We start from the raw sequence: 21,427 nt of genomic DNA, 5'->3' as shown, positions 1-21,427 counted from the left end.
AGAGAGGGAATGGGGCCGAGAGAGAGAGAAAGAGGCAGAGGGAGAGAGAGAGGGGGCAGAGAGAGAAAGAGGGAATGGGGCAGAGAGAGAGAGAGAATAGGGCAGAGAGAGAGAGAGAGAGGGAATGGGTCAGAGAAAGAGAGAGAGGGGGAATGGGGCAGAGAGAGAGAGGGAATGGGGCAGAGAGAGAGAGGGGGTCAAAGAGAGAGAGAGAGGGGGTCAAAGAGAGAGAGAGGGAATGGGGCAGAGAGAGAGAGAGAGGGAATGGGGCAGAGAGAGAGAGGGAAGCAGAGAGAGAGGGGGGCAGAGAGAGAGATAGAGGGGCAAGGGGGGCAGAGAGAGAGAAAGCGAGGTAAAGAGAGAGAAAGTGGGGCAGAGAGAGAGAGGGCGGGCAGAGAGAGAAGAGAGGGGGCACAGAGAGAGAGCGAGAGGGGGCAGAGAGAGAGAGAGGGAGGGCAGAGGGAGAGAGAGGGAGGGCAGAGAGAGAGAGAGAGGAGGGGAGGGAAGAGAGAGAGAGGGGAGCGAAAGAGAGAGATGGGGGGGGGGGAGAGAGAGGAGGGCAGAGAGAGAGAAAGGGGCAGAGAGAGAGGGGGAGGGGGCAGAGAAAGGGGAGGGGACAGAGAGAGGGGGCAGAGAGAGTGGGGGAGGAGGCAGAGAGAGGGGAAGGGGACAGAGAGATGGGGGAGTGGGGAGAGAGAGAGGGGGAGGGGGCAGAGAGCGAGGGGGAGTGGGAGAGAGTGGGGAGGGAGCAGAGAGGGAGTGGGGAGCGGGCAGAGAGAGAGGAGGAGGGAGTAGAGAGAGAGGGGAGGGAGAAGAGAGAGGGGGAGGGGGCAGAGAGAGAGGGGGAGGTTCATGAGGAGATAGAGAGAGACCAGGAGCAGGTTCACGGGGGGAGATAGAGAGAGACCAGGAGCAGGTTCATGAGGAGATAGAGAGAGACCAGGAGCAGGTTCACGAGGGGGAGATAGAGAGAGAGACCAGGAGCAGGTTCATGAGGAGATAGAGAGAGACCAGGAGCAGGTTCACGAGGGGGAGATAGAGAGAGACCAGGAGCAGGTTCATGAGGAAATAGAGAGAGACCAGGAGCAGGTTCACGAGGGGAAGATAGAGAGAGACCAGGAGCAGGTTCATGAGGAGATAGAGAGAGACCAGGAGCAGGTTCATGAGGAGATAGGGAGAGACCAGGAGCAGGTTCATGAGGAGATAGAGAGAGACCAAGAGCAGGTTCACGTGGGGGAGATAGAGAGAGACCAGGAGCAGGATCATGAGGAGATAGAGAAAGACCAGGAGCAGGTTCACGAGGGGGAGATAGAGAGAGACCAGGAGCAGGTTCATGAGGAGATAGAGAGAGACCAGGAGCAGGTTCACGAGGGGGAGAGAGAGAGAGACCAGGTGCAGGCAGGAATGTGATGCTCAGGTGGTTAAATAGCAAATACACTCACTGGCTAGTGAAACTTAGCAACCAATCAGAACCCACATGAGAGGATGTGCAATTTAGAGTTTATATGAGTGTGTGAGAGTGTGAATCAGTGTGTGTGAGAGTGAGTTTGTGTGAGAATGATTGAGTGTGTGTGTGTGTGCTTATGTTTGTGTGTGAGTGTAAGTGTAAACCTCTGTCTATTTGAGTTGTGTCTATCAGCGGGTGTGCTGGTCTGGTCCATGTTTAGTGTATGTGTATGTCTGTGTTTGTGGATGTATATGTATGTATGTGTTTTTGTTCATATGTGTGTGTGTGTGTAAACGTCTAAAGGTGAAGTTGGACAGGATCAGAGGTGAGCTGGCAAGGTGGATACAGAACTGGCTCGGTCATAGAAGACAGAGGGTAGCAGTGGAAGGATGCATTTCTGAATGGAGGGCTGTGACAAGTGGCGTTCCTCAGGGATCAGTACTGGGACCTTTGCTGTTTGTAATATATATCAATGATTTGGAGGAAAATGTAACTGGTTTGATTAGTAAGTTTGCGGACGACACAAAGGTTGGTGGATTTGCGGATAGCGATGAGGACCATCAGAGGATACAGCAGGATATAGATCAGTTGGAGACTTGGGCGGACAGATGGCAGATGGAGTTTAATTTGGACAAATGCGAGGTAATGCATTTTGGAAGGTCTAATACAGATAGGAAATATACAGTAAATGGCAGAACCCTTAAGAGTATTGATAGCCTGAGGGATCTGGGTGTACAGGGACACAGGTCACTGAAAGTGGCAATGCAGGTGGAGAAGGTAGTCAAGAAGGCATACAGCATGCTTGCCTTCATCGGCCGGGGCATTGAGTTTAAAAATTGGCAAATCATGTTGCAGCTTTATAGAACCTTAGTTCGGCCGCACTTGGAATATAATGTTCAATTCTGGTCGCCACACTACCAGAAAGATATGGAGGCTTTGGAGAGGGTACAGAAAAGATTTACTGGGATGTTGCCTGGTATGGAGGGCATTAGCTATGAGGAAAGGTTGGAGAAACTTGGTTTGTTCTCACTGGAATGACGAAGGTTGAAGGGAGACCTGATAGAAGTCTGTAAGATTATGAGGGGCATGGACAGAGTGGATAGTCAGAAGCTTTTTCCCAGGGTGGAAGAGTCAATTACTAGGGGGCACAGGTTTAAGGTGCGAGGGGCAAGGTTTAAAGGAGATGTACGGGACAAGTTTTTTACACAGAGGGTGGTGGGTGCCTGGAACTCGCTGCCGGGGGAGGTAGTGGAAGCGGTTACGATAGTGAGTTTTAAGGGCATCTTGACAAGTACATGAATAGGATGGGAATAGAGGAATATGGTCCCCGGAAGGGTAGGGTGTTTTAGTTCAGACGGGCAGCATCATCGGTGCAGGCTTGGAGGGCCAAAGGGCCTGTTCCTGTGCTGTAATTTTCTTTGTTCTCTGTCTATTTGAGTTGTGTCTGTTAGCGGGTGTGCTACTCTGGTCCATGTTTGGAACCTCAGTCTGTGTAGTAATGGCCGTGCTCTCTCAGTGCTAACATAGCTGCTCTCTGCCTTCTCTCCTGCCCAGGAAACCACCATCATGGAGATTAAGCAACAGCTGATGCAGCAGCCGGAATCGCAGGGGTTTGTGATCGATGGCTTCCCACGGGAGGTTTCACAGGCAATTTGCTTTGATGATCAGGTGACCTAGTCAATCAAATCCACACACCCACAAATATATATTCCGCCCTCCTGAGGGAGTGCAGCACAGTCACACCCTCCCAATCCCACCCTCAACACATCCCAAAGAACCTTAGACCAATCAAGTGTGTCATGCGGGAAACTGGCAGCCAGTAGTTGGGGTGGGATTTAAGCTGATGAGGCGGGGGTGAGGGGAGGGGGGGCAAGGGGGGAGGGGGAGGGGGGGCAAGGGGGGAGGGGGAGGGGGGGCAAGGGGGGAGGGGGAGGGGGGGCAAGGGGGGAGGGGGAGGGGGGGGTCCAGAGCGACAGGACAGCGAGTGAGCAGAAGGTGGAAGTCAACAGATCAAACAGTCAGGCGAAAAACAATGCTGCAGGTGGGAGGGAGCGTAAAAGGACAGAATGTACGCTGAAAGCTGGAGTAAATATCAGAGATAAAGCTCAATGTTATCAACAAATAAGGACAGAGAGAAAGAAAGACAGATTCATTTAGAGACCTTATACCGACGCGCACGCAGTATTCGAAGCAAAGGTGATGGGCTGACAACACAGATAGAGACAAACGGGTCTGAACTCGCGGGGATTACTGAAACGTGGTTACAAGAGAATCAGGACTGGGAGCTGAGTGTCCGAGGATACTCAGTATCCCGGAAGGACGGACGGCAAGGAGTCGGAGGTGGAGTTTCTCTATTGGTTCAGGATGACATCAAGGCTGCATTCAGAAATGATATTGGCACTGGAGACCAAAATGTTGATTCAGTCTGGGTAGAAATAAGAAGCAAGGAAAAGAACACATTGCCAGGAGTAATTTACAGGCCCCCAGACAGTACTTTGGAATTAGTGCATAGCTTAAATCAGGAAATGAGGCAGGCTCGTGAAAAGGGCGCACTGGTAATTATGGGTGGCGTTAACATGCACATTGATTGGATTAACCAACTTGGTAAGGGTAGCCCCAGGGAAGGATTTAGAGAGTGTATGAGGGACTGCTTCCTAGAGCAGCATGTTATGGAGCCAACCAGAGAACTGGCTACTTTCGATCTGGTATCACCGAATGAGGAAGGATTGGCTAATGGCCTTGGAGTTAAGGATCCGCCTGGAAGGAATGATCACAGCATGATAGAATTCCAAATTCAGATTGGAAGTGAGGGGACAGAATCACACCCTCGAGTTTTAGCATTGGGCGAGGGTAATTATTGCAGGCCTAAGGAAGGAGCTGGCCCAAATGGACTGGGCAAGAGTATTAAAGGGGAAGATGGGAGAAGAACAGTGGCAGTTGTTTAGAGAGATATTAAAGACATCTCAAATAAGGTACATTCCTGAGAGGAAGAGGGATCGCAAAATTCCCAGGAATGAAGGGTGGTGGTGGTGAAAGTTAGGTCCGGGTCTTCCCCGGGTCCTATGAGGAGTGGTTGAGGAGTCTGGGTCTATACTCGTTGGAGTTTAGAAGGATGAGTGGGGATCTAATTGAAACTTACAGGATACTGAGAGGCCTGGATAGAGTGGACGTGGAGAGGATGTTTCCACTAGAGGGAGAGACTAGAACTCGAGGGCACAACCTCAGGCTAAAGGGACGATCCTTTAAAACCGAGATGTGGAAGAATTTCTTCAGCCAGAGAGTGGTGAATCTGTGGAACTCTTTGCCGCAGAAGGTTGTGAAGGCCGGGTCATTGAGTGTCTTGAAGACGGAGATAGATAGGTTCTTGATTAATAAGGGGATCAGGGATTATGGGGAGACGGCAGAAGAATGGGGATGAGAAAAATATCAGCCATGATTGAATGGCGGAGCAGACTCGATGGGCCGAGTGGCCTAATTCTACTCCTATATCTCATGGTCTATGGTCTAAAAGGGTAAAAAAATGCTTAATAAGGAGATCACGGGTAACATACGGGCAAAAATTAGGGCAGATAATGCTGCAAAGGTTAGTGGCAGTGTGGAGGATTGGGAGAACTTCAAACGCCAACAAAAGATCATTAAATCCAAGATCAAAAATGCTAAAATGGACGATGAAAGGAAGCGAGCTGAAAACAGAAACACTGACGTCAAAAGATTCTACAAGTAAATAAAGAGGAAGAGAGTAGTGAGAGGAGATGTCGGCCCTTTAGAGGATGGAAATGGTGGGGTAATAATGGGAAACTCGGAGAAGGCAGAGGCACTAAAGCAATACCGTGTCTCTGGCTTCACAGTGGAAGATAATAATTCACTCCCAGAAACTGCAGTGGAACTTGGTGAAATGACTATAACCAGGGAGAAGATGCTCAGCAAACTGAAGGGTTTAAAGTAGAAAAGTCCCCGGGACCTGATGGCCGACACCCTCGGGTGTGAAAGGAGGTCACAGCAGAGATAGTGGATGCATTAGTCATGATATTCCAAAATTCCCTGCATTCCGGAAAGGCACTTGTGGACTGGAAACACGTTAATGTGGCACCCTTATTCAAGAGATTGAGATGCCAGTGTTCATCAGTTCATCAGATATAGGAGCAGAATGAGGCCATTCGGCCCATCGGGTCTGCTCCGCCATTCGATCATGGCTGATATGCTCCTCGTTCCCATTTTCCTGCCTTCTCCCCATAACCCTTCAACCCCATTCCCAATTAAAAATCTGTCCAACTCCTCCTTAAATTTACTCACTGTCCCAGCATCCACCGCACTTTGGGGCAGCGAATTCCACAGATTCACAACCCTTTGGGAGAAATAGTTTCTACTCAACTCTGTTTTAAATTTGCTGCCCCTTATCCTAAGACTGTGACCTCTCGTCCTAGAATGCCCCACAAGAGGAAGCATCCGCTCCACGTCTACTTTATCCCAGACCTTTTATCATCTTGTAAACCTCAATTTGATCTCCCCTCATTCTTCTAAATTCCAGAGAGTATCGGCCAAAACTGTTCAATCTCTCTTCATACGACAAACCCCTCATCTCTGCAATCAATCTAGTGAACCTCCTCTGAACTGCCTCCAATGCCACTACATCTTGTTGGAGTGGGGTGGACAAGTCGAGAGGTCACACGACACTAGGTTATAGTCTGATACCGGGCTACCGGCACTCGCCTGTATATCCTGTGCCTGCGCACCTCCCTCCACTTCACCTGATGAAGGAGCAGCGCTCCGAAAGCTGGTGATTTCAAATAAACCTGTTGCACGATAACCTGGTGTCGTGTGACCTCTCACCTTACTCAAGAAAGGAGAGAAGCAAAAGGTGGGAAACTACAGAGCAGTCAGCTTGTCCTCTGTGGTGGGAAAGTTGCTCAACTCAATCATTCGGGAGGTGACTGAATATCTGGAAAAGCAAAGATCAATTCACCAGTGTCAGCGCGGTTTTGTGAAGGGCAAGTCTTGTTTGACAAACATGCTAGAGTTCTTTGAGGATGGAACCAGCAAGGTAGATAATGGGGATCCAGTGGATATGATCTATCTGGACTTCCAGAAGGCATTTGATAAGGTGCCACACAAAAGACTGATCCAGAAGGTTAGATGCCAAGGGGTTGGGGGTAGAGTAGTGGCTTGGATTGAGGATTGGCTGACTGATAGAAAGCAGAGGGTTGGGATAAATGGGTCCTTCTCCAGTTGGCGATCTGTGACTAGTGGGGTCCCACAGGGTTCAGTTCTCGGACCACAGCTATTTACAATCTGCATCAATCGTCTACAAGCAGGGACAGAGTGTAACATAGTGAAACTTGCTGATGACATGAAACTAGCTGGGAAAGCCGGCTGTGATGAGGAGATTAAAAGTTTACAAATGGATATTGACAGGCTTGGGGAATGGGCCAGAGTCTGACAGATGGAGTTTAATGGGGATAAATACGAGGTTATCCATTCTGGGTGGAAAAATAAAAGAGCAAATTATTATTTAAATGGGAAACAGATTCAAAAGGCATCTGTGCAGAGGGATCTGGGTGTCCTTGTGCATGAGTCTCAGAAAGTGGGTATGCAGGTGCAGAGTGTTTTAGAATCTTGGCATTTATTGTAAAGGGTCTGGAGAATAAAAGTAGAGAAGTGTTACAATTGGGGACCACACTTGGAGTATTGTGTTCAGTTTTGGTCAGGAAGGATGTGGTGGCACTGGAGGTGGTTCAGAAGGGGTTCACCAGGTTGATTCCAGGTTTGAAGGGACTGTTGTATGGGGAGCAGTTGAGTAGCTTGGGCTTGTACTTGCTGGAGTGCAGAAGAATGAGGGAATGCTTTGAATGATTTTATTGAGGTATAAAAAATACTCAACGGGATTGAAAAATACTCACCCTGTCTCACTGACACTAACTCCTGTTCAAGTAAATGATAAACCTAATATTCCCCCGTCTAGAACAGTCTCAGACAAGAGGTCATAGTTGAAGAGTAAGAGGGGGGAGGTGAAAGACAGAGATAAGGAGAAGCTACTTCTCACAGAGGGTTGGGAATCTATGGAACTCACTGCCCCAGAGTGCAGTGGATGCGGAATCAATCAATGGATTCAAGAAATGGATAGATAAATATTTGATCAAAAGCGGGATAAAGGCCAAGGGGAAAAGGCAGGGAAGTGGAGTTAGGATGTGATGGAGCTCAGCCATGATCATATAGAAAGGCGGAGCGGGCTCAAAGGGCTGAATGGCCTACTCTCACTCCGAATTTCTATGTTCCTAGGTAATAGGTGCACAGCAAGATCCCACACAGCAATGTGCTAAATCATTAAATCAGTTGATTACTGATGCAGGTCCAATGGTTACTGCCAGCCGGGATGCACCGTCGGAGCTTTAACACCAAATCAGAAGGAAAACAGAACGTCATGCAATAGGATGATATATCATTCAGTGCGGCACTCCCTCAGTACTGACCCTCTGACAGTGTGGCGCTCCCTCAGCGCTGACCCTCTGACAGTGCGGCACTCCCTCAGTACTGACCCTCTGACAGTGCGGCACTCCGTCAGCGCTGACCCTCTGACACTGCAGCACTCCCTCAGCACTGACCCTCTGACAGTGCGGCACTCCCTCAGTACTGACCCTCTGACAGTGCGGCACTCCCTCAGCACTGACCCTCTGACAGTGCGGCACTCCCTCAGTACTGACCCTCTGACAGTGCGGCACTCCCTCAGTACTGACCCTCTGACAGTGCGGCACTCCCTCAGTACTGACCCTCTGACAGTGCGGCACTCCCTCAGTGCTGACCCTCTGACAGTGCGGCACTCCCTCAGTACTGACCCTCTGACAGTGCAGCACTCCCTCAGCACTGACCCTCTGACAGTGCGGCACACCCTCAGTACTGACCCTGTGACAGTGCAGCACTCCCTCAACACTGACCCTCTGACAGTGCAGCACTCCCTCAGTACTGACCCTCTGACAGTGCAGCACTCCCTCAGCACTGACCCTCTGACAGTGCAGCACTCCCTCAGTACTGACCCTCTGACAGTGTGGCACTCCCTCAGCACTGACCCTCTGACAGTGCGGCGCTCCTTCAGTACTGACCCTCTGACAGTGCGGCACTCCCTCAGTACTGACCCTCTGACAGTGCGGCACTCCCTCAGTACTGACCCTCTGACAGTGCGGCACTCCCTCATTACTGACCCTCTGACAGTGCAGCACTCCCTCAGTACTGACCCTCTGACAGTGCAGCACTCCCTCAGTACTGTCCCTCTGACAGTGCGGCACTCCCTCAGTACTGACCCTCTGACAATGCAGCACTCCCTCAGCACTGACCCTCTGACAGTGCGGCACTCCCTCAGTACTGACCCTCTGACAGTGCGGCACTCCTTCAGTACTGTCCCTCTGACAGTGCGGCACTCCCTCAGTACTGTCCCCCTGACAATGCAGCACTCCCTCAGCACTGACCCTCTGACAGTGCGGCACTCCCTCAGTACTGTCCCCCTGACAATGCAGCACTCCCTCAGCACTGACCCTCTGACAGTGCGGCACTCCCTCGGTGCTGATTTTTGGGGGTGGAGTTTCTGGATTTCACGCTAACGACCTTCTTAAAAAACAGGTCGTATTGTAACCAAATGAAACAGCTGATTGGTGGCTGTTGGATCAATCAGAACACAAGGAGCCCGGGAGTTAACATACAGGTGGGGAATATTCAGCAATGAGGAATTGAAGTCTTGGTCAGCGAGTTTGGGACGGGTGTTTAGAGGCAATGGACCCAGTGTTTGGTGCTGATGTTTTGGGTTTGTGTGCTCAGATCTGTGTTCCAGACCTGGTGATTTATTTGTCTTGTGCTAACGATCGCCTGAGAGAGAGGCTGGAGAAACGGGCTGTGGAGGGCCGGCCGGACAACAATCCCAAAGCCATTCACAGGCGCCTGACAACCTTCAAACAAAACATCGTGCCCTTGGTGCAGTATTACGAGGAGAAGAGTCTCATTGTAACGGTGAGTGCGGGGGAGCAATTTGACATCACACAAGGAGGCCATTCTTCCCATCATCCCTGTGCTAGCTCCCCGACAGCTCTGTCCTAATCAGTCCCCCTCTCCTGCTCTTGCATGCTCCTTGAGAATACTCCTTCTAACCTGGACCCAATTCTCTGCCATCACACTTTCAGGCAGCGTCTTCCAGATCCCAACAACTCGCTGTGTCAAAAATGTTTGTGAACTAACTCCTCTGAGACCAGTGTCCCTTCACCACATTGGATTAGATTTATTATTGTCACGAGTATTAACATACTGTGAAAAGTATTGTTTCTTGCACGCTAGACAGACAAAGCATACCATTCATAGAGAAGGAAATGAGAGAGTGCAGAATGTAGTGTTACAGTCATAGCTAGGGTGGAGAGAAAGATCAACTTAATGCGAGGTAGGTCCATTCAAAAGCCTGACGGCAGCAGGGAAGAAGCTGTTCTTGAATCGGTTGGTACGTGACCTCAGACTTTTGTTTCGTTTTCCCAATGGAAGAAGGTGGGAGAGAGAATGTCCAGGGTGCGTGGAGTCCTTGATTATTCTGGCTGCTTTCCCGAGGCAGCGGGGAGTGGAGACAGAGTCAGTGGATGGGAGGCTGGTTTGTGTGATGGACTGGGCTACACTCAAGACTAGATTTCGCGATTCACTCACAATTAGAGTTATTCATGTAGTGAGCAACACTCAGACAGGTGCTTCCTCGTACGGAGAATAAACCCAGGGTGCCAGTAACCCTGACGCTCCACATTATATACATAGGCAGGACTCCCTGTTTGGAAAAGCCATTGCTGCCTTAATCAGGGAGCTCGTACTCTAAGAGCTCCGCATTGTGGGCCTCGCTAAAAGCATTACAGATTCCTCCTCTCCCCGTCTGGTTACTTTGCCAATTATCTTAAATCTGACACACCAATCATTTCCTAATTACTGCCTTTATTTACAGAATCTGCCCACTCCATAACTGACAGCCAGTCTCCCAGCAGTCCCTCTTTATACATGCTCAAGGTACCTAATCAATCATTGCCCTCCTGGCACAGGACACACCTTCTCTTTGCTTCCTCTATCAGCATTCGGGATGGCACAGTGGTTAGCGCTGCTGCCTCACAGCACCAGGGACCCGGGTTCAATTCTGGCCTCGGGTCACTGTCTGTGTGGAGTCTGCACGTTCTCCCCGTGTCTGCGTGGGCTTCCTCCGGGTGCTCCGGTTTCCTCCCACAGTCTGAAAGATGATGCAGGTTAGGCTGACTGGCCATGCTAAATTGATGTCAGGGGGATTAGCAGGGTAAATATCTGAGTTTACGGGAATAGGGCCTGGGTGGGATTGTGGTCGGTGCAGACTTGATGGGCCGAATGGCCTCCCTCTGCGCTGTAGGGATTCTATAAACTGATTGTCATTTCCAGCACTTTGATTAAATCTCTCCATAACACCCTCCAGATTCTCCAGTGTCCCCGCGTCATTGGAATCTCTCTGTTCCCACAGACACTATAACTCTCGGAGAGCAGAGATGTCCAAGCCCATGATGGGGTGAGTTACAGCGCAGGTCCTTGCAGCTTGCAAACTCACCACCCCACTGCCACCATGTGTCACTCGCCCCTGTGTTGATGCAGAGTTAACGTTGCGGTGTCCTGGCTGGTGTGGGTCAGATAATCCCGATGGTCTGTTCACTGAACTGGAAACACTGCCTGCGCAGAAATTCTCAGCTGTGAATGGTTTGCTAATGATCTAATTAAAGTTCAGGATATTGGTGGAGGGAATTGATTGATTCGGACCTTGAGTACATACAAAGAGAGACTTGCGTGCACCATCAACCCCGGCAACAAGACTTCAGTTTAATACGTTACCTTTTCTTTTGATATTTAGTTACTCTGCCCCAGTTGGAGCTGCCACCTTGTTTCATTTATTGATGTACTTTGTTCTAATCGGAAGAGTGTAAAGAGAGAGGCGTCTGGGACAGTCAGTGAGGGAGGACACAGACATTCTGCAATGCTGCATTCTGCAAACCAATCTACTGTTCAGTAAATAATTGGTGTCTGATTTTCCAATCAACCAATTAAATCAAATAATCAAACTTAAGCAAATTAAATTTTCCAATCAATCTCGTAATCAGTAAATGATTGGTGTCTAAATTTCAACTTCACCAACTGTCTTCAGAATGAGTTCACACCAACACAAGAACGTCAGCGCGTTGCAGGTCACTCACCCTTGAAACATATCATCGCAATTGACACAATCTACTTCCCTCTCTGTGGGGATTCGATCTGGAAATTCCTCCCACTCCCTGGCCAGTGAGGGCTTCTTACTGAGCCTGTAACCCTTTCGGGCGGAATGGTGGCCCCAGCGGTTACCACTGCGGCCTCACAGCGCCAGGGACCCGGGTTCGATTCCCGGCTTGGGTCACTGCCTGTGCGGAGTCTGCACGTTCTCCCCGTGTCTGCGTGGGTTTCCCCCGGGTGCTCCGGTTTCCTCCCACAATCCAAAGATGGTGCGGGTTAGGTGGATTGGCCGTGCTAAATTGCGCCTTCGTGTCAGGGGGATTAGCAGGGTGGGGTTACAGGGATAGGGCCTGGGTGGGATTGTGGTCGGTGCAGACTCGATGGGCCCAATGGCCTCCTTCTGCACTGTAGAGATTCTGGATTCTAGGATTCTGTCCACTTTGTGACCATGGCTGTGTTCCCAGGGGAGAGTGAGAGTCACTCCGGATTTAATTGAAAGGTCACACACTATCTGTGCAATGAGTAATGTCGACTGTTTGAACTGGCTGCCAAATAATGGATAGAGAAAGGTGATAACACACTCGTCAACATTACACCGTGTGATATTTATCCTTCAGCCCCGGTATGTCTGCTCGTCAACCTCTGGCATCTCAACACTTATATCTTTCGATCTCAATAATGAGACCAAAGCCGTGTTTAATCAATGAGTCATTGACAGAAATGATGGTGCTGACACAAGCCATTCAGCCCCCCCAGTCTGTGCTAGCATTTATCCTTCCACACCAGCTGTGTCACAATCCCATCTATCTATCCTGTTCTCTTTATCCACTCTCTCCACCAGCCTGGGTGGAAGTGTTAACACTGCCTCTGCTTCACTCTCTCTCCGTCACTACGTTCCACACACTCACACAAAACTTTATCCCAATCCCTGTCCTAAATCTCTCCCATTTCCTATCCCTCAGTCACTGGGAACAATCTCTCCTTCCTTTATCGTTTCAAACTCATCCTTCACATATCACAGGAGGAACCAACCAACCCATCCCCAAAAGAACTTTAGTTTTTGTGACGGGTTTACGGAGGTCCCGACATTGAGAAATGTCCTTTGCTCCTTGGATTATAACACAGCAGCTGCTCGCTCAGGGATCAGGAACACTGGCTGCACAGAGAGACAATGCGGGGAATTTTACCGTGCCGCCAGACACGGGAATCGGAGCGGGCGAGGGACAGACATTGGAAAGATCCATTGACCTTGAGCGGGATTTCAGGATGAGCGAGGCCATAAAATCCAGCCCAAAATTTAAAATGCATTGAGAGATAAAGAGGAGATTAGAGAAAGCTGAAAACCCGTGCTGTACCTGTCCTGGGAGTGTCTGATGGAGGACAGTGCAGGGGGGGGGGGGGCTTTACTCTGTACCTAACCCCGTGCTGTACCTGTCCTGGGGGTGTTTCATGGGGACAGTGTAGAGGGGGCTTTACTCCGTATCTAACCCCGTGCTGTACCTGTCCTGGGAGTGTTTGATGGGGGACAGTGTAGAGGGAGCTTTACTCTGTATCTAACCCCGTGCTGTACCTGTCCTGGGAGTGTTTGATGGGGACAGTGTAGAGGGAGCTTTACCCTGTATCTAACCCCGTGCTGTACCTGTCCTGGGAGTATTTGATGGGGGACAGTGTGGAAGAAGCTTTACTCCGTATCTAACCCCGTGCTGTACCTGTCCTGGGAGTATTTGATGGGGGACAGTGTAGAAGAAGCTTTACTCCGTATCTAACCCCGTGCTGTACCTGTCCTGGGAGTGTTTGATGGGGGACAGTGTAGAGGGAGATTTATTCTGTATCTAACCCCGTGCTGTCCCTGTCCTGGGGGTGTTTGATGGGGACAGTGTAGAGGGAGATTTATTCTGTATCTAACCCCGTGCTGTACCTGTCCTGGGAGTGTTTGATTAAGGACAATGTAGAGGGAGCTTTACTCTGTATCTAACCCCGTGCTGTACCTGTCCTGGGAGTGTTTGATGAGGGATAATGTAGAGGGAGCTTTACTCTGTATCTAACCCCGTGCTGTACCTGGCCTGGGAGTGTTTGATGGGGGACAGTGTAGAGGGAGCTTTACTCTGTATCTAACCCCGTGCTGTACTTGTCCTGGGAATGTTTGATGGGGGACAATGTAGAGGGAGCTTTACTCTGTATCTAACCCCGTGCTGTACCTGTCCTGGGAGTGTTTGATGGGGGACAATGTAGAGGGAGCTTTACTCTGTATCTAACCCCGTGCTGTACCTGTCCTGGGAGTGTTTAATGAGGGACAATGTAGAGGGAGCTTTACTCTGTATCTAACCCCGTGCTGTACCTGTCCTGGGAGTGTTTAATGAGGGACAATGTAGAGGGAGCTTTACTCTGTATCTAACCCTGTGCTGTTCCTGTCCTGGGAGTGTTTGATGGGGGCAGTGTAGAGGGGGCTTTACTCCGTATCTAACACCGTGCTGTAGCTGTCCTGGGAGTGTTTGATGGGGACAGTGTAGAGAGAGCTTTACTCCGTATCTAACCCCGTGCTGTACCTGTCCTGGGGGTGTTTGATGGGGACCATGTAGAGGGAGCTTTACTCTGTATTTAATCTGTGCTGTACCTGTCCTGGGAATGTTTGATGGGGGACAGTGTAGAGGGAGCTTTACTCCATATCTAACCCCATGCTGTACCTGTCCTGGGAGTGTTTGATGGTGACAGTGTAGAGGGAGCTTTACTCTGTATCTAACCCCATGCTGCACCTGTCCTGGGAGTGTTTGATGGGGGACAGTGTAGAGGGAGCTTTACTCCGTATCTAACCCCGTGCTGTACCTGTCCTGGGAGTGTTTGATGGGGACAGTGTAGAGGGCGCTTTACTCTGTATCTAACCCCGAGCTGTACCTGTCCTGGGAGTGTTTGATGGGGACAGTGTAGAGGGAGCTTTACTTTGTATCTAACCCCGTGCTGCACCTGTCTTGGGAATGTTTGATGGGGGACAGTGTAGAGGGAGCTTTACTCCATATCTAACCCCGTGCTGTACCTGTCCTGGGAGTGTTTGATGGGGACAGTGCATAGGGAGCTTTACTCTGTATCTAACCCCGTGCTGTACCTGTCCTGGGAGTGTTTGATGGGGACAGTGTAGAGGGAGCTTTACTCTGTATCTAACTCCGTGCTGTACCTGTCCTGGGAGTGTTTGATGGGGGACAGTGTAGAGGGAGCTTTACTCTGTATCTAACCCCGTGCTGTACCTGTCCTGGGAGTGTTTGATGGGGACAGTGTAGAGGGAGCTTTACTCTGTATCTAACTCCGTGCTGTACCTGTCCTGGGAGTGTTTGATGGGGGACAGTGTAGAGGGAGCTTTACTTTGTATCTAACCCCGTGCTGCACCTGTCTTGGGAATGTTTGATGGGGGACAGTGTAGAGGGAGCTTTACTCCATATCTAACCCCGTGCTGTACCTGTCCTGGGAGTGTTTGATGGGGACAGTGCATAGGGAGCTTTACTCTGTATCTAACCCCGTGCTGTACCTGTCCTGGGAGTGTTTGATGGGGACAGTGTAGAGGGAGCTTTACTCTGTATCTAACTCCGTGCTGTACCTGTCCTGGGAGTGTTTGATGGGGGACAGTGTAGAGGGAGCTTTACTCTGTATCTAACCCCGTGCTGTACCTGTCCTGGGAGTGTTTGATGGGGACAGTGTAGAGGGAGCTTTACTCTGTATCTAACTCCGTGCTGTACCTGTCCTGGGAGTGTTTGATGGGGGACAGTGTAGAGGGAGCTTTACTCTGTATCTAACCCCGTGCTGTACTTGTCCTGGGAATGTTTGATGGGGGACAATGTAGAGGGAGCTTTACTCTGTATCTAACCCTGTGCTGTACCTGTCCCGGGAGTGCTGAGTGTTTGATACAGTGCCTCTCTTTCTCTCTCAGTTTGATGGAGACCGGGCAGAAGAGGAAGTATTTGAAGTTATCTCTTTGAATGTGGACCAAAAGCTCATCCCAAACAAACAGCCAGTGGCAGGTAAGTGCCAGGAGGAAGCCCATACTTACTGAGCCAGTGGGGAGAGAGGGGGTGGGGAGAGGGAGGGGGTGGGGAGAGGGAGTGGGTGGGGGGTGGGGAGAGGGAGGGGGTATTGGCTGAGGGAGGGGCAGACTGAGGGGGGGTGGTCCCAGGATCGGGGCTGTGCTCGGTGAGGGGCTGGGTGAGGGGGGCTGGGTGAGGGGGAGCTGGGTGAGGGGGAGCTGGGTGCCTGGGACTAATGTTGCTGCTAAATGGTAACTGGACTTCCAGAAGGCGTTCGACAAGGTACCTCACAAAAGGTTAAGTTACAGGGTAAGAGCCCATGGTATTGCAGGTAGTATATTGGCATGGATAGAGAATTGGCTGATGGGCAGGAAACAGCGAGTGGGGATAAGGGGTTCTATTTCAGGTTGGTGACCTGTAACCAATGGAGTTCCACAGGGATCAGTGCTGGGACTACGTCTGTTTACAATATATATTACTGACTTGGAGGAAGGAAGCGAATGTATTGCAGCCAAATTTGCAGACAACATAAAAATTGGTGAAAAAGCAAGTTGCGAGGGTGATACAAACAGTTTCCAAAGAGATATTGATAGGTTAAGTAAGTGAGTAAAATGATGGTAAATGGAATATAATGGGGGAAAATGTGAAGTTGTTCATTTTGGAAGGGAGAACAAAAGAACAGAGTATTATTTAAATAGAAAAAAACTGCAGAAAGCTGCAACACAAAGGGACTCGTGCACAAAACACAGAAAGCTAGCACACAGGTACAGCAGGTATCAGGAAGGATAATGGAATGTTGGCCTTTTTTCAAGGGGGTTGGAGTATAAGAGTCGGGAAGTCTTGCTGCAGCTGTACAAGGTACTGGTGAGACCACATCTGGAGAACTGTGAGCAGTTTTGATCCCTTATTTAAGGAAAGATATTATTTCATTGGGGGCAGTTTAGAGAAGATTCACCAGAATGATCTCCGGTGTGGAGGGATTGTCGAATGAGGAAAGGTTAAACAGGTTGGGACTCTACGCATTGGAATTTAGAAGAATGAGAGGTGATCTCATTGAAACATACAGGGTTCTTCAGGGGCTTGGCAGGGTAAATGCTGAGAGGATGTTTCCCCTCATGGGAGGGTCTAGGACCAGAGGGCATAAACTCAGAATAAAGGAGCACCAATCTAAGACCGAGATGAGGAGGAATTTCTTCTCTCAGAGAGTGGAGAGTCTTTGGAACTCTTTGCCACAGAGAGCTGTGGGGATATAGTCCTTGTGTATACTTAAGGCTGAGATTGATAGATTTTTGATCAGTGAGGGAATCGAGGGTTATGGGGATTGGGCAGGAACGTGGATGTGAGGAATGTCAGATTGGCCGTGATCCATTGAATAGCAGAACAGGCTCGAGGGGCTGAATGGCCGCCTCCTGTCCCTGTTTTGTACAGCGCTATGGTCTTACAGAGGCTTGAACAGAGTCAGAGACTGACGTCATGTCCACGGGACTTTCACTGTGGAATATTTCTGACTCTCTCTCTGACATTTCTTTCTCACCCCGAATTATTTTTACTCCCCTCGTTAGCACCTTCAGAGGGTTTCGGAGTGAAGATTTGAAGGGTTTAAAATAAAGCAAAGGCAAATGAACACAAATTCGATCTCACAGCTCGAGCTAAGCCTTTAATAGAAATCTAAGCTCATCATTCCCGTCCCTCGGACACGCTCGCAGTGTTTAATATCTCTCTCTGCCATTCAGGGATCAAATGGTTTGAAAACAGCAGATCTCTGTTTGGGAAGATTGTGCTAAATGTGTTTGAAAGCAGGCAGTGGGAGGGTGTTTAATTCTCTCGCCCTCTTTCTCACTCAGGGTCCAGCCAGCTCGATTCCCACTGCCAAGATTCCTGACACCACTTCCGATACTGAGGAGCAGGTAACAGCAATTCCCTATTGTCCAGCCCTGCCCCCAGTCTCCCCTTCCATCCGCCCCCACCCCAGTCTCCCCTTCCTCCACCCCCAGTCTTCCCTTCTGTCCCCCCCCAAGTCTCCCCTTCCTCCCCTCCCCCCAAGTCTCCCCTTCCGTTCCCCCCCCCAGTCTCCTCTTCCATCCCCTCCCTCCACAGTCTCCCCTTCCATCCCCCCCCCAGTCTCCCCTTCTGTCCCCCCCCAGTCTCCCCTTCTGTCCCCCCCCAGTCTCCCTTTCCATCCCCCCCCAAGTCTCCCCTTCCGTTCCCCCCCCAGCCTCCCCTTCCGTCCCCCCCCAGTCTCCCCTTCCGTCCCCCCCCAGTCTCCCCTTCCGTCCCCCCCAGTCTCCCCTTCCATCCCCCCCCCCCAGTCTCCCCTTCCATCCCCCCCCCCAGTCTCCCCTTCCATCCCCCCCCCAGTCTCCCCTTCCATCCCCCCCCCAGTCTCCCCTTCCATCCCCCCCCAGTCTCCCCTTCCATCCCCCCCCAGTATCCCCTTCCATCCCCCCCAGTCTCCCCTTCCGTCCCCCCCCAGTCTCCCCTTCCGTCCCCCCCACCCCCGCTGCCCCCACCCCCGCTGCCCCCACCCCCGCTGCCCCCACCCCCGCTGCCCCCACCCCCGCTGCCCCCACCCCGCTGCCCCCACCCCCGCTGCCCCCACCCCCACTGCCCCCACCCCCACTCCCCCACCACCCCCCATCCACCACCCCACCCCCACCTACCCACCCCCCCACCCACCCCCCCACAACCCCCTCCCACCCCCACCCCACCCCACCCCACCCCACCACCCCCCACCACCCCCACCCTCCCCCCCACAACCCCCCACCCACCGCGCTCCCCTCCCACCCCCACCCTACCCCGCCCCCCCCCCAACCCCGGGGACTCTCTCCCCCCCGCCCCCACACCCCATCCTGGGGACTCTCTCCCCCACCCCCCCACCCCGGGGACTCTCTCCCCCACCCCCCCACCCCGGGGACTCTCCCCCCCACCCCGGGGACTCTCTCCCCCACCCCCGCACCCCGGGACTCTCTCCCCCACCCCAGGGACTCTCTCCCCCACCCCCCCCACCCCGGGGACTCTCTCCCTAGCCCAGGGTGTTGAACCAATTGGGAGACAGAGAGAGGAGGGGGTTGGAATTAAAGGTACAGCTCCAGCCTCTCTGTCAGGTGCTTTGTGAAACACCATTCAGTACAGGGTCGCTTTAAAAGACCAGCCAGGATTTCAGTGACTGTAAACTCATTCTGCCAACATTGGAAACGATCGGTTTCCATGGAAACTCAGCAACAGAAATACTCAGTGATGCAGCAAGAAATCCCCCCATCCCCCTCCTCTGCCCCCTTCCCTTCCCCCCCATCCCCCTTCCCCCCTCCTCCAACTCCTCCCCCCATCCCCCTCCCCCCATCCCCCTCCCCCCATCCCCCTCCCCCTCCCCCCATCCCCCTCCCCCCATCCCCCTCCCCCTCCCCATCCCCCTCCCCCCATCCCCCTCCCCCCACCCCCCTCCCCCCACCCCCCTCCCCCCACCCCCCTCCCCCCACCCCCTCCCCCCACCCCCCTCCCCCCACCCCCTCCCCCCACCCCCCTCCCCCCATCCCCCTCCCCCACCCCCTCCCCCCACCCCCCTCCCCCCATCCCCCTCCCCCCATCCCCCTCCCCCCATCCCCCTCCCCCCATCCCCCTCCCCCCATCCCCCTCCCCCCATCCCCCTCCCCCCATCCCCCTCCCCCCATCCCCCTCCCCCCATCCCCCATCCCCCTCCCCCCATCCCCCTCCCCCCATCCCCCTCCCCCCATCCCCCTCCCCCCATCCCCATCCCCCTCCCCCCATCCCCCTCCCCCCTCCTCCTCCCCCTCCTCCCCCTCCTCCCCCTCCTCCCCCTCCTCCCCCTCCTCCCCCTCCTCCCCTTCCTTCCCCCTCCGCCCTCCCCCTTCCTCCCCCTTCCTCCCCCTTCCTCCCCCTTCCTCCCCCTTCCTCCCCCTTCCTCCCCATTCCTCCCCCTTCCTCCCCCCCCCCTCCCCTTTCCCCCCTCCCCCCTCCCATGGTCCCACGCTCCCACCCTCCCCTTCCCCCCTCGTCCCCTTCCCCCCTCGTCCCCTTCCCCCCTCGTCCCCTTCCCCCCTCGTCCCCTTCCCCCCTCGTCCCCTTCCCCCCTCGTCCCCTTCCCCCCTCGTCCCCTTCCCCCCTCGTCCCCTTCCCCCCTCGTCCCCTTCCCCCCTCGTCCCCTTCCCCCTCCTCCCCTTCCCCACTTGCCCCCTCCCGCCTTGCCCCCTCCTCACCCTTCCCCCTCCCCTCCCCTACTCCCTCTTCCCCCCCCTCCTCCCCTCCTCCCCTTCCCCCCCCTCCTCCTCCTCCCCCCCCCCCCCCCCCCCTTCCCCCGTCCTCCCCATCCTCCCAATGAGCTTTTGGGCCCAATGGAACCAAGCTCTGGAGGCAGGAGGGTGAGGGTGAAGCAGATAGGTGGAGCCTCTTGTTGCCTTTTCCAGCACGGCTGCAATGGGCCGAAGGGCCTGTGGCGATGCTGTCCTCTGATTGAAGGGGGGGGTTTGTGAATTTTGTGGGGATTTGAAGCTGATTGGTTAATAATTTCTTTCTGTCTGGATGTGTTGTAACAGGCTGGAGACACGGCCTCTGTCGACAGCTCCTTGCAAGGTCAGTACTGTCTCTGAGCACTGCACCATTCCCCCCTCAACCCCTCACAGGGGGCAGAGAGCGCGGGGGGAACAAAGTGAGACTAGGGAGTGAGGGATCAGTATTTGGGGTTTAATGGGGCAGTATGGATTTCTGTGTTGGGGGTTGGCTGGGGCAGTATTTTGGGGGCTGGGGAGGGGGTGGTCAGTATTGGGGGATTTGAGGGGGGAGGGATCAGTATTGGGGGGTTGAGGGGGGAGGGAGCAGTATTGGGGTGTTGAGGGGGGAGGGATCAGTATTGGGGGGTTGAGTGGGGAGGGATCAGTATTGGGGGGTTGGCAGGTTGCAGGGCTGAGAGTCAGTATTTGGGGTTTAACAGGGGCAGTATGAGTTCTGTATTGGGGTGGGGTCAGTATTTGGGGGCCGGGGGTCAGTATTTGGGGGCCGGGGGTCAGTATTTGGGGGCCGGGGGTCAGTATTTGGGGGGGGCCGGGAGGTCAGTATTCGGGGGGCTGGGTGTCAGTGTTTGGGGGCTGGGGGTCAGTATTTGGGGGGGTTGGGGGGGTCAGTATTTGGGGGGGCGGGGGTCAGTATTTGGGGGCAGGGGGGTCAGTATTTGGGGGCGGGGGGGTCAGTATTTGGGGGAGCGGGGGAGTCAGTATTTGGAGGGGGCGGGGGTCAGTATTTGGGGGGGCGGGGATCAGTATTTGGGGGGGCGGGGGTCAGTATTTGGGGGGTCGGGGTCAGTATTTGGGGGGGCGGGGGGGTCAGTATTTGGGGGGGGTTGGGGGTCAGTATTTGGGGGGGCGGGGGGTCAGTATTTGGGGGAGCGGGGGGTCAGTATTTGGGGGGGTTGGGGGTCAGTATTTAGGGGGGCGGGGGTCAGTATTTGGGGGCCGGGGGTCAGTATTTGGGGGGGCGGGGGGTCAGTATTTGAGGGGGGTCGGGGGTCAGTATTTGAGGGGGGTCGGGGGTCAGTATTTGAGGGGGGTCGGGGGTCAGTATTTGGGGGGGCGGGGGGTCAGTATTTGGGGGGGTGGGGGGGTCAGTATTTGGGGGAGCGGGGGGGTCAGTATTTGGGGGGGGTTAGGGGTCAGTATTTGGGGGGGGTTAGGGGTCAGTATTTGGGGGGGGCCGGGGGTCAGTATTTGGGGGGGCCGGGGGTCAGTATTTGGGGGGG

At 53.2% G+C, this 21,427-nt stretch overlaps 1 protein-coding gene across 4 annotated transcripts in view; it reads left to right on the top strand.

Moving 5' to 3' along the window:
• The window catches only part of LOC144507741 (adenylate kinase isoenzyme 5-like), a 71,270-nt gene that overhangs the window by 8,153 nt on the left and 41,690 nt on the right, over positions 1–21,427 (top strand). Inside the window, exons 4-8 of one of the 4 annotated variants that reach the window (XM_078235006.1) lie at positions 3,002–3,115; positions 9,251–9,439; positions 15,588–15,678; positions 15,964–15,977; positions 17,526–17,588. In XM_078235006.1, the coding sequence (XP_078091132.1) occupies positions 3,002–3,115; positions 9,251–9,439; positions 15,588–15,678; positions 15,964–15,977; positions 17,526–17,588 (471 nt within the window). Of the gene's footprint in view, positions 1–3,001; positions 3,116–9,250; positions 9,440–15,587; positions 15,679–15,963; positions 15,978–17,263; positions 17,589–20,231; positions 20,269–21,427 lie in introns of those variants that run through there. The other 3 variants (XM_078235004.1, XM_078235005.1, XM_078235003.1) reach the window with 3 other exon arrangements.

Source organism: Mustelus asterias, chromosome 19 (assembly GCF_964213995.1).
Source record: "Mustelus asterias chromosome 19, sMusAst1.hap1.1, whole genome shotgun sequence".
Lineage (NCBI taxonomy): Eukaryota > Metazoa > Chordata > Chondrichthyes > Carcharhiniformes > Triakidae > Mustelus > Mustelus asterias.
This window is presented reverse-complemented; position numbering and strand designations above follow the sequence as displayed.